Below are 19,980 nucleotides of genomic sequence, written 5' to 3'. Positions count from 1 at the left end.
CCACATAGGAATAATCTACAAGGATAGTTGCTAGTTATTCAATATATAGACTGCAGAGCAGAACTTTTCCTCTATAAAGGAATATTAGTGATTTGTCCAACTTGCTGAGGGAGCACAAAGAAAAAAATAATATGTGCTCCACAAATAGAATGTTATTGTGCAGATTCTGAGTATTTTAGGATTTTATTTTAGCTGTTTTTGTTAGGTTTCTTTTGTTATTTTCATCTGAAATAAGTTTCCTTGTATCCTTCTACAAAGCACTTAAGGCAGAACCTGAGATGGATTATCTCGTTTTACTATATAATAACATACTGAATGAATGTTTACTCCTTATGTTAATTAATGCAGATGAAGTTAATTGAAAGTAAATTCAGGTAGTGAATATAGTTTTTCACCATCACTTGGAAGAATTGACTCTTAAATCTACTACATTGACAGGTAAGATGCTAATGATATATTGATGCAGTCTAAAACACCCAATTTAAATTCTAATTGTAAAAATAACTCTGAGAAGGCAACAAAAGTTTATTTTGGATCAGAATCATAAGCAGAATGCTAGACAAACCTGTACTGTTATTAAAGACATTTATGACCTTCTAAGTTTCACAGTTAATGAATTCCCAGAATTTCAGAATGGAATAATGAAAAGAGTATATATTAATTTTTATCAGTGGTACTAAATGTGTTGCATGAATTTTATTATTGGGAGTTAATTAATGTTGACTGTGTGGTTTACACATTCTGTGCAATAGTGAGTAAATGCAAAATTTGAGATGCATTTTTACATGGTCAGTCCCAGGCTAGAAAACTTCTTATGATCCAGATTTGTTCCCTCTGGTTGGATTCTTAGTATAAGACCTTCTTCATAAAATAGTTGTGGACCCAAAAGTTTTATATAAATGATATAGTTTGAGTGCAGTGTTATACTTAAGTACATCCATTTTAAATTAAAAGTTTTATAGTATCTTTTTAGATAAATGTAAGGTGTTATGGTCATCGTCAGTTTTTGTGAAAGCTAGTAAATTTACCAGAATTTAAATCAAAACTGCCACTAGCAAACAGTTTTATATTAAATATAAAGTTGAAGTCTGATGAGAAGTGGAAAGGAAGTAACATAGTATGGAGCAAATCTACAAATTTAATTTTTGTAGTTTTCCTTCTGTAATTGTGTTCTCTAGTCTGATTTGTGTTTTTATTCTGTTGTATTCTACCTTGGTTTCTCTGATACAGCCATTATATCTTTTACAGAGGCAAAAATGACTGTTACTGCATAGCTATCATATGAATTGTCATGTTTACTCAGGGCTAGAATCCTGCAATAGAAATGACAGAGAGAAACCAGACATACAGAAAAGGAGGTCAGCAATATTTATGAATTATGAGCATGTGATTTTTTTTTCCTGTTTTTCTTTTCAACACTACTAAACTGTACTTAGAGATCAAGTGTTAGTGCCGTAAAAATATTTTGTTTAGCTGGAAGGAATTATTTTCTTTTCTCTGTGTATTAGCAGCAGTTTCTTGTTTAACAAAGTATATCCAGAATAGGTTTGAGCTTCATTGTACGCTCTGAACATGTCAGACATAACAAGCTGGTTACAGTGTGGTGTACCTTTGTGTGTGTGTGTGTGTGTGTGTATATCTATATAGATATACACACACACACACACACAAAGGTGTGTGTGTGTATATCTATATCTATATAGATATAGATATATAGATATATATGTGTATATCTATATCTATGTGTGTGTCTATATAGATATACACACACACACACACAAAGGTGCCTCTATACATAGGTATAAAGGTATGTGTATATGTACATGTATATATAAAAGGTATGTAAAACTCATAAGCCTAGGCTAAGGATAGAATCAGACAAGAGTGCAGTTTGGGGATGTTCTGTTTGTGTATTTTTCCCTTAGATGCTTTCTTGTAAGAATAAAAGGTTTTCTTTATACAAATAAAGCTACAATTGAGAATAGTGATATGATAGTGCCATACACAATTTGTCTTAAAAAAAAAAAAAGTTTATATTAATAACAAGTTTAACTAGATGTACAATACTTCACTGAGAGGGAAAGGTTGTGTTGATTTTGGGATACAATGTGAATCATTCTGACTCACTTTTCAGAAAGCACTGTAGGAATGGAGAAATGTACAAGAGGCATCATGTTTTGATGAGAAGCCTTTTTACATCTTTGAAGTTTCAAAACTGATAATATGCTGTCTTTAAAGCAGACAGGTAATTGGAGAGTGATGTAAACAACTACAAAGGCATACGTGCCTGGGCAAAGGCCCATTAACACTGTGGTTGTTGTGGGGTTCCCAGGGTGTAGCTTAAAAGCTTAGCAGTAAAATAATTAAACTGATGGCTAAATATACCAGCTTCAAGGAACTGAATTATAAAGAAGAGATAGGACTTACTAGCTCTGTATGGAATGCAAGAAAGTTGCTAAATCATCCCAGGTATTTTAGCAAGTTGGCAGATGACTTGCCTGGAGGCAGATCCCATTGCTGTGTGGTAGGCCTGGTGCAAGATAAAAGAATATGCAAACATGCTATCTAGAGGCAGAGTGAAAGGAAGGAGGTTAGCTGAAAAGTCAGAATCAGGTTTTGGTTGACCCAGACTTGTTATGATTAATATCTGTGCAAGTTTTCCCAGGAACAGTAAAGAATTTGATCTACTGGAGTGAGATGTGTGGAAACTTTATTTATTTATTTTTATTTCCTAATACTTACCTTTTTAACATTGCATTTTAAATTAATGTTTGTATTTTAACATATTGCTTTCACTTAAAGTGGATTTTTAATTTATTAAAAGCAAAAAAACAAAAAAACAACAAAAACACAGAGAGAGCCAAAATATCAAGGAGGATGGTCCTATCACCTTTGACTTTCAGACCTCGTATTTTCAATGCACAGAGGTGCTTCAAATTATAGGATTTTACAAATTAAGGATAAAAATTGAAAGTCTGTCAGGTTACCTTTTCGAAAAAAAAAAAAAAAAAAGGTTAATCAATAATCATTCTATGTGCTATGGCAAACAGCAAAGTTTCCACACCACACTGAACCACACTGTAAGAGCATTCATTGAAGCAAGTGCCTCATTTGGTATCAAAATGCTTCTAAACTTAACACAACGGAAAATCAAATTCTGAATTTCAGTAGAGAGATTTAAAAAACAAACAAACAAAATACAAAACACAACTTTGCATACCAGTTGGCATAGTTGTACACATTGGATCTATAAGTACTACATTGTAGTGTACATGTTTATCACATTGTATGCAAACCTATTAAGGGCATCAGTTTAGCATTTACTTTTATTCTTAAATTAAAAGGCTATGAATAGTATTTGATAATCATATTTTTGCCTTAAGCAGCTATTACATCATAAAGCATCTGGCGTTTATTTGAAATAAAAGTTTCTACCATAGTAACACTGAAATAGCTACTGTACTAACAGATTCAAAGAAACAGAGTGTTCTGTGTTCTGAAACTCTTTTCAGAAATTAGTCCTAATTTAACCAGGAGTTCTGTATATAAATTATTTCCTAGTTTCCTGGAGATCTAGAATGTTTGTGTAGCAGCCTTGTCTGTAACTTTAAACCAGAACCATTCTTTTGTAGTTGTTCGTACTGTTTATAAAACAGTTTTCTAACTACTTCCTTCAGCAGTTATCTTTTCTTATTCCATTTTTTTTTTCCTTTATACTTGAGCTCTACATGATCTAAGGAGTTCTTGTTGTGCTGATTACCACTTTTAGATCCAAAGTGAAATTCCTTACACTCGAACCATAGTTTGAGCTTAGGTGAAAATGTTGTGAGCACTTTCATATTTCTCTCCTGAATCACAGAATAAATGTAGAGTTGTAGGCTGGCTTTTGATTGCACTGAGTCACCAACAGTTTCATGACATACCACAAATAGAACAAAATCTGTTGATAAGAACTGAGGATAGATTTTGGGAAAAGTGGTCTTGCTCATGAACCTTGACTATTTCTTTCAATTCTTAAGTCCTATCATCTATGAAACTTAGGCTTTTCCCTTGATAAATTATTTGTTGGAGCTAACTCTTTGATGGGTTCCTACAGCAGAGGAATTTAAGCACTAGTGCCACAACACTGACCTCATAAAGTTGAACAGAAATACTAGAGTTCTCTCTCTCTTTTTTTTTTTTTTTTTTTTTTTTTTTTTGTCTTGTTCAGGTAGCTTCATCTCACATTTGTAAAAGTTTTTTGTAAGTTTTTCAAAACCTTACCCTTTCCATCTGCTTTCCTTTTAAACATTATATATATATATATGATCTGTTATGATCAGGAAGGCAGTAAAAAAAAATAACTACAAAAATAACCAACTTTTAGTTCCATTGGAATGATATTAGTACTTATAGATGCTTTATACAGCCCAGGAGTAGGTCAGAAATGTTACAAGCTTAAATGTGATGAAAGCAAAAACCTGTGCTAGCAAAAATCCAAGTGCTATTTACCTTTTCCAGGAAATCCTCTTGAAGCAAGACAGTTGTGTTTTCAGCGCAATTGTTTCAGCTGTGCCTACTTCCTTTTTCCCTTTGACTGAATAATGGTGTTAGAGACGCTAATCAAAAGCAATCCTTCTGCTTTTGGGAACCAGTGGATGCCACTTGTATTTGTCTTCTGCACTTGTAAAGTGAGGAAATTAGTCTTTTTTATTGTCTTTCTTTTATTTCTGTAGGTTGAGCACCACTTGTACGTTTAAAAACTTGAACTTTTTTTTTTTTTTTAAGCTGATTGAATGTGGGTCTTACTTCTACTCGAATTGAAGGTGATGACCATTGACCCAGCTCTTAGCTGGCTTACTTTAAAACAGAATGAAACAAACAAACAAAATAAAGATATTTGAAAACAGCAAAAGTAGGTAGCTTTTTCAGAACTTAAATCCAAAATAGTTTGTGAGAAGTGGGTTTTCTGAGTTCTTAGATGGATTTGTATTTCTTACACCCTTTAGGTGTATTTTTCTTTACTAAGAAACGTTTGCATCTGATAAAATAAATTAATTGTGAACAAACTGTTCATAAATTACACCTGTGATCACGTCCACATGCACTTGAGATTCTGTTTTGTATGAAATACACATGCAGGTGTATTTTATATAAACATTGCATTCCTGGTGCTAATACGTGAGATATTTTTCATCTTTAGGGTCATATTCTTTTATTACCCTTTCCTTTATTTTTCATTGCTGCCTTCAAATTCAGTATGTAAACAGTGTTCAACATGAGCAGTATTCTTATTTAGCTTCTTGCTTCATCTTCTATTAACTTGACATTCTAGCTTAACAGGGCAAATTATTGGTTCGTTTTGTAAGTCTGGCAGCAGGCTCCATTGCATTAGCCATCTAAATGATCAGAGATGTGGGCTTGCCTGTTACAGTTCATTATCTTTACAACAGTTTTTGGGGGGGTAGGCAAGCAAGGCATAAAATGTCAACAAAGAATTTTTGAGAAAATGGTAGTAGAAGCTCAAAAAGAAAGAATGATTTGCCTAACAGCTTATTAGAAAAAAAGAAAAAAAAAAAAAAAGAAAAAAGAAAAAAGAGCATAGTCTTATTAAAAAAGATCAGTCTAAGGAGCTTTAATTCTATATCAACGTCCGTCATAAAAATTGTTAGGTATTATCTTCCCCTATTGTCTACTAGTAAAAATCTATTTTTTGCTGTTCCTGAATATAGTTCCCTGAATTTAGTGCATTCAGTCAGGATTCATTTCAGATATACAAGTAACACTGTGCTATATTTCTAGCAACTGAGCCTTGCATGTGATCAGCTTGAGGGAAAAAGTCCAAATAGTAAGTGTTTACACTGGTCTTAGTTCATTGCTATATATATGATGGAGGTGCTTGAGTTTCTAGATATTAAGACCCAAATCTTATTTTTGGGGAGGAAAATAAATCTCTTTCCCTCTCTCAGGGTCTGACACTGCTATGTTATCTATGACCTTTTTTTTACTGCCTTGGCTCTAAACTGCAGTAATTCTCGATGAATAAACTGGCTTAGTTTTTCTAATTTTGTCTCCACAACCTGGCAGAGCTTTTGCCTCCAGATCTGTCCAGTTACCTTCTGTTGTGCCTGCTTACATAAACCAGTGATTAAAAGCATTAATGCATTTTTTTTCTATCTTCTCATGAGTCTTTTCTTTCAGAGTCATCCTTCTCCCCCCTGCATCCCTGCACCCCCCTCCCTCCCCCCTGAATTAGATTCAGCTATTCTATATCACTTTTATTTAGCCTTGAATCCCTCAGAGTCTACAGCTAGAATATGGCAGATATTGTACTGGTATAACGTGCTGCTTCTGTCATCAGCTTGAGTAACTCTGAAATTCCCTGCCATTTTTAGAAAGTCAATGAGCAAAATAAATAATGAAATTATTGCAGATTGTCAATAAAAGGATTTGCTCCTGGTTAATAACTGGGTTTATTTCCTAAGATAATAAACTTCTTTTTTTTTTTTTTCTTTTTTTTTTTTTTCTTTTTTTTTTAATAGAGCCTTTCTGTTTATTTATTGCTGGAAAAGCAGCAAAGCAGTTTGAATTTCATGCAATTGAGGCCCAAGGTCAGTGTGTTGTTTTTGTATGCACAATTACTGTAGTAAAAACATGCAAATTGGGGAAACTTTTGCACTGGTAGCTATCCAATACACATGAGGAGTTTTTTGTTTGTTTGATTGCAATGGTTTGTGCAAATACATGAAGACCTTGGGCTTTCATGTCGCGAAAAAGAGATCCCAAATATCCAAATTGTGATATTAGCTGGAAGTGTTATATAATCCAAATGACATTCTGTCTGATCCAGCACAGTTCCTACCCACTGATGAAACCTGCAGCAATTCAGAAAATAACTTCCTGTCTGATAGCACAGGTAGTGCTTCTGTCTTGATACTATCCATTTCTCAAAAAATGCCTTAAACCTGGAGCCTAAAGCATACAAATGTGTATTGATATAACTCAGTGAAGGGGAAAGACAAGATAAATGCATCCACCTGTATTGTAGTCAATAATTCATTTATAATGAGCTTCACTCCAAACTGCATCTAATATAGGTCACTTGAAGCCTGTCTTGAGAACTACTACTGAATATTTCAGTGATGGTGAGTAAGCTATATTTATTCCAAGAGAAAGTTTAAAAATGAAATTTTCAGCAGAGGTCAGGATCTGTTGCATACAGTCTGTATGTGAATCTGGTAGTTACACATTTGAAAAGTGGCCATGAATTACTGTTAAATGACATCCCTGCCAAGCTGTATTTTGATGGATAAGGGATGTCTTTGCATCATCACTGTGTGTATTTGTAAAAGTCTGTTTAGGTCAATAAGGTGTTATTTTATTTTAATGATAAGAAGTTATGAAGATTTGAGAAATGACCCTGGTCATGGCAGTGAGGAGAAAATACAGGCATATCCATTCCATCTGTATTAGTTTCTGTAATATTTTCTGTATGGAAATGTGCAAGTAAAGAAGGAACCCTTGGGAGCAGAGAGGAAGCGTCTGAAAAATACTTTGTGGTTCAAGCATATCTTAAAGTAACTTTTCAACTATGAAGCGGGCCATGTTAATGGAACAGTAAGTCAAGTAAAGTGACAGTTTTCCATTATTGAGCTCAATTACTACATTATATATCAGTGCATGCATAAAGATACATTGACAAATATTCTGCATGAGAAATTAATCAGCAGCAGAATAGAAGAAATATTTTGTTGAAAGACAGTGTCATTTTAAACTGATACTCTATGATTCAACATGTCATTTCACTTTTGGAAAACACTTCTTTTGCATTTTTTTTTCTTTTTGAAAAGGCTTTCCATTCTTTAGTACTGGGTGGGAAGGTGGGACCTGGTTAAGAAGTTATGTGAGGTATGCTCTTCCCTCTCTGTTTTAATTGTAGGCAGGCATGTTTCCTGGTTTCTTAATTGAGTTTCGTGTGCCAATTTGGGCATATTTGCATTGGAAATAGATAAAAAGAATTAAGAAAGTAATGTTGGATTGCAGTTTGTCATAGACTTCTTGCAGGGTATCGTTCTTAATCCTCCCTCACCCTCTTCTGCCAGTAGAATCTAGCCCTAATTAGATATCATGGATAGATACAGAGCTATGTGAGGTGAGTAAAATGAGATGAATGAGACACCTTGCAGAACAGGTCATTCCTAAGCCATAAGAAAAATGAGTCCTACTTCGTAGGCAAAAAGGCTTGGATAAAAATTGTGTGTTATGAGGGATGTTATTACCAGAGACTCTGGAAGTAGTAGGAAGAAGGAGCTTGTTAAAGCAAGTATGCCACACGTTCTACATTTCATCTATTTGTCATTAATTCTTCACTTTGTGTAAGCTAAGCTACTTCTGATAGAGTGGAGGTGGTGTGTCAGGGGGTTTGTGGGGGATTATGTTAGCATTTTTACCTTCTTATGGACAGTTTTATTTCCTCTGTTTGCCACTGAATACCCTAAGTATTTCCAAAAATGAGTGAAGTGGTGTTTCTCCCAGTGCTCTCTCTAGTGTGAGAGAAATGTATGGGGACTGTTGATCACAGCATTGTTAGACTATGTTTTCAGGCGTGTTTACTTGCACTTTAGAACTGTATTCCTGTGGTAGTGGGTGGGAGCTGGTTTCCCACCAATTGCATGGAAATACCAATTGCATGCAATCTCAATCCATCTAATTGTATGGAAATAAACTGGGAATTTTAGGGAATGTAGAACTTCTCAGCAGAGACCAGATGGTTTTGGTTTTGTATTTTCACCTTGCTGCTTCCAAACAAAAAACAGTTTAAAAAAAAAAAAAAAAAGACAAAAAGAACACAACTGATACTGTTAACAAAGGATGTTTTACAGTAGGTTCATTTTGTCACTTATTTGAAATAAAAAGGGAAATAATAGTTTGAGCACCTACAGGATACAACAGCAATATCTACCGTTTCCATTGAGTTCTTTACAGTAGTCAAATGATCTGCAATCCACACAGAGAGCAGACTATTTTCTCCACCCCCATACTTGAAATGTAGATGGAAGGGAAGCTTTCTATGTCTTTTTTTCTTATACCTTTGTTTTAGGTTAATTCTATTCATGGTATAACCTAATTTGCATGAAGAACAGTTTTCCCTGAATCTATCAGTTGCATGGGAAAATGGATATTATTCATGCAAGTGGAGCTTAAACCTCCTGAGACTGAAAAATGTTTCAGTGCAACAAATAATACTTAACATGAGCACTTGAAGTCAATGGGAATTGGGAGTACTATGCTCCATTTAGAATGAGAATACTGTTTCACAGTACTAGGACCTCATTTTATTTATGTACACCAGAAGAAAGAAAAGTAGCTTGTGTCTTCATCTGGCATAGCCTAACAGTTCTTGGATGGACTTTTAAATCTCTTTGCTGCTTCATTATAATGAAGGGTGGGGCAATTAAAAATGAAATGCTCTTCTAATTTAAAAATGTCACTGTGGTGTGTTATATAGGACACCTCTCCCCTCACCCCCCTCCAATCCATGTTTTGTATTTTACTTACCTGTTTAAAGTGGGAAATGAGATTGAGAAGTGATGGCAGAGCACCCATTTGGAAGTGTTTCAGATTCAGAGAAAGGTTAGACCATGACTTTTTTTCGCCCCCTTGATTTACTTAGCACAGCAAAAAGTATTTTAAATATATACTTATAAATAGATGGATGTACATGAGTTTTTGGTTGTTTTTAAACTTGTACTTCACACTACCTACTTGAGATTTCTTCAGATAAGTCAATTTCTATCTGGTTTTAGAATGTGAATTACTTCTGAACCATGAAACATAAGTTATGACTTTATATATGCATATATATATATGTATGTATGTATGTATTGTTTCAAAGCAGAAATAACTGCTGCTGTTGACCAACTAAATGGGGTGAGAAGTTTCCCTTTTTATCTGTCCTTAAGAGTTACAAATTATGAATTATTTTGTATATATATTTAATGCTTAGGAGTACTCAAACTGTGATCAGATCTACGTTATATTATGCCCTATCTACATTATCTATTTAAATTAATGCAAATATTAATTAGTAATACTTCTCATAACATGATACATGATAAATAGTCCTTGTTCATGTGGAATTATTATGTCTTATGGTAATGATTCAGTGAAGCTGTTTGAGACCGTAAGTATCCAAATCTGATCTTAAAGTGAATTTTTCATTTGAATAGAGAGGGGTAAGCTCTCAAACTTCACTCACCCAGCAAATCTTGTGGTTGCCTGGTTTACAGGTATGCAGACTGAGGGAGACAGTCCTTGGCTATGACTCACTTTATTTTTGTTGGCTTTGGAGTATTTAGAGGAAAAAGTCAAAGTGCAAAACAGCAGCCGGGGACAATGTAAATTTTCAGCACTGTTAAAAGGAGAAAAGAGATGGCAGGTATTAGGAGAAAGGTTATAGCCTTCTTAGTCTCCGACTCTGTATTGTTCTCTCTGCTCCCTCACATACCACGTAATTCCATGAGTGCATAAATGAAAGTTGTCATATCTTGATCTGGCAATTTATTAAGACAAAAATAAAACAATCTGGAAAAAAAGAAAAATTAACATTAATTGTATATGTATAAACATCTTGATGTACACTAGTGTTGTATTTTCCATTAGTAATGTGGTATTAAAAGTGTGTAAGAACTTTCTTTTCTTTTGCAATACTATGACTGATTATTTTATGCTCATTCTGTATGTGGCTATTGAGGCATATGTGTCAGGCTGCAAGTGAAGAGTAGTAGTTTTTGTTGAGAAGTGTTTGTGTGCTGCTTAAGTGGAGTAAATTTGTTCTGACTTTTGTGTGTGTGCCACTTCTAGCAAATCAGGATATAATATAACTATATAAATTAACTAATTCTTATTTAGATAAATGAGAATACACAAAAGCTAGGCTTTATTAATTTACATGTTATGAGGAGAAAGTGCTTAGGGAAAACTGCTCTGGTTTTGTTAATGTTGCTCAACTGAAATAGCAAAAAATGTTCTCTGATCTTGAAAACTGCTTAGGGAGGTGTAATATGTTTTGTTTTGTTTTGTTTTTGTTTTTGTTTTTTGTGTGTGTGTTTTTTGTGTGTGTGTGTGTGTTTTTTTTTCACATCATTCTGTTTTTGTTTTTTTTTGTTTTAATCAAAACAAAACTTTTAAAAAAGTCTTATACCATTTATTTTAAGTGATAAATCTCCATATGTATTTTGATTTGGAAGGGATGCTATAATAAATAAAACTTTTCCCTTGGAAAAATAAATATATGGCAATGAAAGACTGATAGTTCTTCAAATTTACTTATCTTAATAGAAATTGTGTGAAGACCTCTAGAAAAGACTTATTCTACCAGGGCAAGAGCTATGATGCATGCCTTATGTTTTAAGAACTACACTACAGACAATAGAAAAAATATTTTAATGAAAATCTGTAAGAGTAAATTAAATCCAGAGATAAAGAGGTTGAATTTCATTAACAGAAATTATTTACTTGTCTACTTACAATAATACAAGTTTACACCGCAATGTTCACAAAATGTTTTTGTTTCCAAAACACATCTGAGCACTAACAATAAACGAATGTATTTCACCAAGGCTTCCAAATCAGGCATTGTTTTGAGATTTGAAATGAAATCAAACTGAAAATTTTTGTGAAGGAAAATCATTATGGCTTTCTTTCACGTATCAAAGCATTTGAAGTGTTTTTCCCTTTGTAGCAATTTTGTTTTGAAAAGGATAAGAGTTGTGTTATATGAAAAGGGTTGTAGAACAATGAAAAGTTTTAACAATAAACACTGCAACAAGAAACAGATGGCTTTAATCTGTCTTCCCAGAAATAAATAAGGCATATTCAAACCTGTGAAATCTATCATTTATACTTTTTAAAATGAAATCTGAGTGAATTGACCTAACAACTCTTAACAAATTTTAACAAGTAGTTGTTACTGCTTCTCTTGTATAAAATTTGCTGATTCATTAACTTATGTATCTTATAGTTTGGTGCTGTTGTTCCTGGTCTGTACTATAACATAGCACAGTATGGTGGGTTCCACTTTCCCAACCATCGCAGAAGGAGACCTGAGTTTAGAGAAGGTGTCTGTTCTGACCTGCATGCGACTGACACAGTGGCAGATGGATTGGAACCTGTTGTGCCCTGTTGTGTAATGTTGAACATGCAGAAAATCCAAAACATAATGCAGTAGTTCACAAATGCTTCAAATCAAAGTCACTTAACAATGCACTTGCTCTTAAATCACTGATCTTAAATTAAATCACTGATGGAACTAATGATTCCTAAACCTTTTGTCATGCTTGTGACGCTTGCTGATCAAGGTCCATTGTCATTAGCATTCATAGTTTGCATATTGACACTGTTGATTATGGCATTCATTAGATCAGAAAGGAGACTTTGTGAACTTCCCTAGACTTTGAATTAGATTTTTCATCCCCAAATCATTTCAGAAATAGAAACAAAGTAAATGAGAATATATACTCCTGTAAAGCAGGGAGCTTATTATTATCTTCATTAACAACAACAACAAAGATCATAGGACAGCAATCTGGAAGTAGTATTTGCTGTGTTCTGTACTGTAAAACCCACTGTTTGTGGTGAAGTCAATTAAGATAATGTCAGAGTAAATTAGCCTAAGGATTTGTAAGTCTTAGCTGGCATTCATATAACTGATGTTTTGCTGCCATTTCTATAAAAGAAAAAATGCTCACTTACAGTTGTCATCTAGCAAGGATTACAACTATGCTACAGCCCAAACCATCTTTAAGAAATGATGTGAAAAATTGTTTCTTGCCATTATACAAATAGAAGGAAATCACGCATTTTATTTGTACATTTTGGTGAACTGGAGTCCACTAAGAATTACACCACCTTTATAGTTTATCTGCATAGTTCTTAGCACATTATTTATTTATTTATTTATTAATATAATTGTTTCAGACAGAAAGATTAGTGGTTTTTGCTTAGGAGCCCTAGATCCCATTCTTTGTTTCAATGTATACTTGATTTAATAATAATAAAAATATAAATTAGATCTTTAGTCTTTGTTGCCAGGTGAGAGTCCAAAGAGGTCTTAAACTTAGGCCCCAGGTTTGCTTCTCCTGTTTTTCCTAATGATTTTGTTTTCCCTGGAAATCACAGATGTATGAGCAGAGAGAATTTGTATGAATTGTGTCAGTAGAGTCTTGTAGTCAAGTTAGCATCTCTCCAGATCTGTAGAAGATCTTGACTAACTGAAATGTTGTTTCAAAACTGCAAAGTGGAAATAATCTGCAGTCTGCTGAAATGAAAAGTAGTGTTCATAGAATCTTCTGTGCAACTTTCCAAGTGCATATTACAAATTTTTACTGGGAGAGCTATTAATAGCTAAGATTCGTATACAACAAGAGAATTGTAAAGAAATTGTAAGTAATAGCCTTGATTTATTTCTGAAGGTGACAAGTGTGTGTGACTTTAAGTATTATCAGATAACCTTCCTGTAAACCAAATTTTTGTGAAATTAATTTTAAAATTTTGTCATTAAATCTTGCTCTGTATTGTTGGCAGAGTAGGTATTGTACTGAAGTATTTTGTGTTTCTCTAATCTTTCATGGATGGAGGAAAAACTGCAGAAAAAATGAGGATCAGCTTTGACACTTCATGCTTTTGGAGTCACTTTTACAGTGAGAAATTAATGGAGATATTAGTGTCTGAACATTCTGTCCCCCGTTAAAGGTCTTGTTCTAGAGCAGCAGCATCGTGGTTTTTTTTCTTGCTAAATGGTTGTGTCAAACCATGCCTAAACAACATAAAATGTAATCTTACATGATACTTAAATAAGAAATACTGTAGCACAAAAAGTTGCTAGTTATGCTTTTGTTCACTTGTTTCTCCTTTAGTGTAGCATTCTGATGGAATATCAGATACAGCTGAAGTTAGTTGAGACTGTTTCTCAGGAAAACACATGCTTTTTTACAGTCAAGGAATGCCTTTTTACCATGGTAGCAGTTGCTCTTTTGTTTCTATCAAGTTCTACTGGATGACTAGCTCTAGTAAGCTTGTGATCCAGCGGGGCATGAAGAATCTTCATAGCAGATTAGCTATTGTAGTTCACTGACCACAACTGTCACCCAAAGGAAATTGTTTAACACAGTGTAAATATTTGGTGTGCTCTCCATATAGCTGAGTGATTCTTTGTCTGTACATAAGCTTATTTTTTTATTTATTTTTTATTCACAGTGAACTACTCCTTTGAAAAAAATCAAAAATAAAAAGAAGTTTTCACCCAGTGGTGATTATGGTGAATAAAGTCTCATCAGATGTGTTTGGGGCTGTGCAAATGCATCCTGGTAATTGTCAATTCTTAGCAACAGTGCAAATGTAGTACAGATATGTAATGCCATAATTTTCATACTCAGTCCTTAAGGATATATATATATTTTTATCCCTGAGACTTAAGGTTTATCTATATTTGGTGACGCTATATCAGCTACATCTGCTAAGCATATTTGGTTGTGTCATCCCCTCCCCGCCCCCCCCCCAGTGGTACAATCTGAAGAAAACCTCACTGACTTCATTCCATATGTGTATATGTGTATTGTTACTCTAATGCTTCCTGGGTAACCACAGGAATTGAATAAAGAGAATCAAAGAAACTCAAGAATAGCTGCAGCAATTCTGATCTCATTTTAAAATGATTTTGCAATTACTGTTCAAGAATAAGTCATGCAGCACTATTGGTTTTCTACTGCTGTGAGGCACTCTGATGCTGTTGTTTTGATGTGAATTTAGATTGTTCATGCAGTGCCGGAGCACTCAGAGGAGTGACTGAAGCTGTGATATGGAGAGCTCTGAAGTATTGGCATGGCTAACTTCATAGCACCCTTTCTAGATCACGCTTTGCATGACTGCAAACCACACTAGGTTTGGAGTTGATGATACTATTCTAAAGTTGTTTGCCCCTTGTCAATCTTGTTTCTCTGAGGAGAGCTGAGATGTGTCATACAGCAGTTTCTTGAAGCACTAGATCCCAAGTGGGGATTGCAGTTTGAATGAAAGGTTTGCACTGTGCTGGAAGTCTTGTGTATCTCTCTCCACTAGGCATGGGAAAGAGCATTCTCGTTTATTTAAATACAAAGGAAGTCCTCCACAGCTCCCGTATTTTAACTGTGCACATAGCTAACATTGGAAACGGCCCTGTGTTGTGAACCTCTTGGTTTTGCAGTCCATCCCTCACCCACCCCTGCATGCATTACAACCAGTAAAACAAAGACTTTTACTTCCGTTGGCCAATCATAAACAGATTTATATTTTTTTCTTCGTCTTCTTTTAATTAGCATGTTAGAGCTAGATGAGATAAGTAAAAATGTTTCATATAATATATGAAGGACCTTCATGTGTTGAACTCAAACTAATTTTAAATTTCAGCATTTTTTTCTTTACATCATTAAAGAACAAAACATAAATTGGTCTTTTTTTTTAGGAAAGGGGGGAACAACAAAAAGCAACAATCAAAAACCAACAACCCACTCTTGAATAAAGCAAGGACTTGATTTTACTATAAAGGGCTTCTTATGATCTGATCTATTCAGTCTATGTGAAAAGGTTCAGATGCTTTTATTGCACTGTTGAACATTTTGTCAGCTTTTCTTTCCAAGGCAATTGTGGTTTTCCCCTCCCCTGTTCCCTCAAACTTCCAACCCTTGCCCCCTAGAAACAATTTTAAACACTTTTTTTAGAAAACCATGCCTTGCCTTTTTATTTTTTTTTTTCCCCATTTTCATGCTTCTACCAGTCATACTTGAAAAGTTGTATCTCCACCCTTTCCCTAATCTGGTATTCAGCTTATCTTCTGTAGGGATGAGTTAAGCAGTGGGTCTCATGGAAGGGTGAAGAATCCATCCCTGAGAACTGCACCTCCCTATTTTTGTAGAAGAAAACTATTAACTTGTATGATTTTGTTTCAGTGTCTAAATTTGTGTCAAGTGTTTCATTACCAGAATGTGAATGTGAGGGCTAAAGGAAATTGATCTTGCCATTAATTTAGTTGCTCCTTAAAAACTGAAATGAGGATTGTAGTAAATTCTTGATGCAGTCTTCAACTTGCAGTTCTGAACTTGTGAATTTATATGTCTTTGTTATTCCAAAAATAGTACTAGCAAGAGCTATTAATGTTTTCCCAATCCTTGGAGACTGGGAAACTGACCACATTAGTAATGTGGTCCTGTCAATATATAAAAGGAAAGCATGAAAGAAGTGAAATTTTCAGGTTTTCTGTGCTATTAATTCATGTTTATTTAGCACAGAAAATGATTAATTTGTGTATTCAGTAACTTCTAGTGTTTTTTTTTTTTTTCATATAATTTCCTGATGAACTATTATTCAAAATACAGGTAAAATGACCTGTAAAAATATAAAAATAAAATGACCTGATTTCACATATGTCACATTACCATTACGTTGCTTTTCAGAGTTCAGGGAATTTAATTCCACCTGGAGGTAAACAATGCCAGTGGCAGACATTGTGAACCTCATTCATCCTATACGCAATTCTTTTGAAATGTATGAATTATACCACAAGGAACCCAATGCCTTGAAGGTATTTCTTAGTAAAATATATTTTAGGAGCAGTTTTGCCAGTACCACAAAATACTATGATGTAAAATATACCTTACATTTATATATATTAATCCTTACGTGGATAATATAGGAATATTCTGTTTTCTTAGAACACAAAGTACTATTTTTTTCCTGAAATATAGCTTTCTTTTTTCCATTTTGTCATTGCTAGCCTACTAGAAAGATAACATTCTGACATTAGAAGATGATAACTGAAATAATTTTAAACTATTTTTTTAACAGCATTGATAACTAAAATAGCATGGATGCACTCATGCTTTTACTGGCTATGCTCAGAACATAGGTTCACCTAGATGCTTTTCTGCCTGTTAGAGCCTTTACTCAGATGCCATCTTATCACTGGATGAATTCTTCAGTTTTGTCTTTGCTGCATGAAGTAAACAACTGTTCATTGCATGCAACCATTTGTGCTGTCAGGACCGCTTGATTTAACTGTATCATGCTGTGCAGATTTTGTATACTTAGCTGTTGGCTAAGACTACACCAGGTACTGACTTTCAAAGAATTTTTAAGTGTAAAACTGTCATCTTACTCATTTTTTGGGTAATGGAAATGTTACTGGAGTTTAATATCTTTTTAGATAGACAAGTGTAATGTATCAGTTTCAAACATCTTGAAAAAACAGAAGTTAGCGTAACCTTCAATATGTCTCATGCAAGCGTTCCTTAAGTCTGGATAGGAAAAGTTTGATACAAGACATTGTTTATGTTATTGCTAAGTGATGGTGTTAAAAATACCGAGCTTTCCTCGTAGGTGATATTGCATGTGCTTTTACATAAAGACCTTGCATACTCTTAGAGGAAACCATTTTCTTTCAGAAACCAAAGGTGATCAATAAAGATGGATTAATATGACTGAAAATCCCATTCTGACTCATATTAAGGAGTTAAGATGCATTGTAACACTTTATAAATCAATCTGTTAAAATTGACCGGAGCCAGCAGTCCCTTCAGGCTACTGTGTGGCCATGCTTACATAAGGCTGAAGAGATTAAGTCTGCCTTTAATTGACTTGTGAAGCCAAGACCTATAAAACTTTAACATTGTACACTTAGCAGTTTGTTTTAATGGTCTGTGAATTGAATTGTTATTGTAGATTACCTTGCCTAAACCACACTTTTGCTGTCTGTAAAGGAAGTTGGAAGACAAATCTTGGTGAGCTTCCTATTCTAGCCTCCTCTTTCCCTTTCAAAAATTACATCTGAAAGAAATGAGCAGCAATTAATACACAGAAAGCGATTACCTGGTTAGGAGAAAGTACTGACACCAGCAGATGGTTCTGTTTACAGCCTCACACTGATCAGTTACTGGAGAAGTAGATAGCAAGAACAGAGGCAGAATACAATCTGGTTCTATAACAGATAGGCTTGCCCGTTAGTGATGCCTGGCTATGAGACTTAAAATGTACTCTACCAGCTCATCTGGCCCAGTGTAGTAGGTACAAAACTGCAAATGTTGAGGATGCCGCTCAAGTGCTTATTGGTACAATAATGTTTGTTGTCAGTTTGTAAGCTCTTTATAATTCTACTTGCTTTTTACTTACTAATAAGTAATGAGATGGTATAGTGAAAGACAGACATGATATCCTCAACATCTCAATCCAGAATGCTCAGCTTAAATCCCTCACCCATTGCTTTTATGTAAAAGTTAATATTTTGTCTTGTGCTTTTCCCCCAGTCCAGCTTGGTTTTCCCAGGCATCTGCCTTAAGGATGTGAAGGTAATGTGTGCCTGCATGTTTTTCACATGTAGCCACCTGCATTCAAAATAACTACTTGTAAGTGTGTATGTGTATGTATTTGTGTGTGTACACATATGCACCCACAGTATGTAAATACTTATGCTCCATTAAGAGTTTTGAAGTCTTTGAGGATTATTCCAAACTACAGAATATGACAGGAAAAACATAGCAAAATGCTCATCTTCAGAAAATTCATTTTGAATAAAGTTGCAAATAGATTTAGATATATGTCTGTCTATGCATGCTTACTGTTAAGGTATGATAATGTGACTTCCTACTGTCACATTCTACTGATCAGTGATTTTTTTTTTAAATTGAAAATGGAAATATATAAGTCCATAAATACATTGTTTTTGTCCTCTTGAATATAAGAGCCTTGGAAATTAACTTCTCTTTCTGTATGTTTGTTCTCTAGAGAGTTATTTTTCTGCTACTATATAAAACTAATTTTGCTAACTTTTATAAACAATATAAAAAACTTGCTTGTTTCTTAACATAGCAGGTGGCATGGTTTGAAACTGGTTTGGAAACAAAAAGAGTAAAATAGAAGAAAAGATGCATTTTATAATTTTTAAATTGTTTTGAAATGCTTGGCCTCATTTCAGATGATAATCTTATTTTTCATTGTTTCTTTGCTGTTAGAAACTTGCAAAATGGCCTTAAGTCAAGGAACTTCTGTGTATTATGATCTGAAAGGAGATGGAAGAATTCAAATGAGTTTAATCACTGTAGGGGAAAAATCATCTTCTTTCCTCCTTTGATTTTTCTTCTTACAACATATGCAACAGATGGCAAGATTTAACAAATAAAACTATGATGTATATGTTGACTTTTTATGAATTAGTTATGCCTGATTATTGCTCAATTTCCATGTAATTGTGCTCTAGTTAAGGTCTTCTAATGCCTATGCAAGCACAATTTATCAGTGGATGTTGCTTAATGTGGATGGGGACACTTACGTAGAGTGAATCTCCTGGGCTGTTCTGATGGTGCAATGATACTTGCATAGCAGGCAACTTATGCTTTCACTGACCTTGGCGTTTTTGTAGAGATAACTCTGCTTCCATGAGAGTGAAGTTGGTATTAAACAATGTCTTGAATCCATTAGGAATGACTATGCTTGCCTTAGCCATCTGGAATGTGTATTTGTTTGTACATGTTTTACTAGCCTAGTACAAGAAAACAGAAATTAGAGCAGAGCCCTTTCCATTGTAGGCTACTTTTTGTCTCTTCCCACATACAATATTTTCAGCTACTGATGAGTTCTGTTAGTTGTCTGTGATATTATTCTGAGATTCTGGTTCTGCTCATTCTTTGTTGTTGTTTTTCACTGGGTTCTGAAAGTTTCAACCATATTTTAAGGTCATATACTGAACTGTGTTCTATTTCTTGGGCAGTTTCTATTCAAATCACTCCCTAGCCCTCTGGTTCAGTGAGAAAATTTGAAAAAAACAGGTGCAGTTCAACAGCACCTAGCAATGCAGTAACATTTTGTCAGTAGGAATGCTGTACATTGTGTGAGGGGCAGGATTTGCTCTGTCAGTATGCTTCATATGCCCTCCTGGTTAACTGACATGGGAAATGCAGAAGCTTCTTTCTCTGAAAC

General features: G+C 34.4%; 1 protein-coding gene across 7 annotated transcripts in view; it reads left to right on the top strand.

The window, feature by feature from the left end:
* PCDH7 (protocadherin 7) overlaps positions 1-19,980 on the top strand; it is a 285,619-nt gene that overhangs the window by 180,942 nt on the left and 84,697 nt on the right. Inside the window, exons 4-5 of one of the 7 annotated variants that reach the window (XM_082759490.1) lie at positions 18,312-18,353; positions 19,017-19,054. The exons of 5 other annotated variants lie outside the window; for them this stretch is intronic. In XM_082759490.1, the coding sequence (XP_082615616.1) occupies positions 18,312-18,343 (32 nt within the window). In that variant the 3' untranslated portion in view covers positions 18,344-18,353; positions 19,017-19,054. Of the gene's footprint in view, positions 1-18,311; positions 18,354-19,016; positions 19,055-19,980 lie in introns of those variants that run through there. One more of the 7 variants, XM_082759489.1, reaches the window with a different exon arrangement.

The sequence above is a fragment of the Aythya marila genome (genome assembly GCF_965140915.1).
Source record: "Aythya marila genome assembly, chromosome: 4".
In the NCBI taxonomy this organism is placed as follows: Eukaryota; Metazoa; Chordata; class Aves; order Anseriformes; family Anatidae; genus Aythya; species Aythya marila.
Note: the sequence above shows the minus strand (reverse complement) of the source record. Positions and strands in the feature narration are given on the sequence as shown.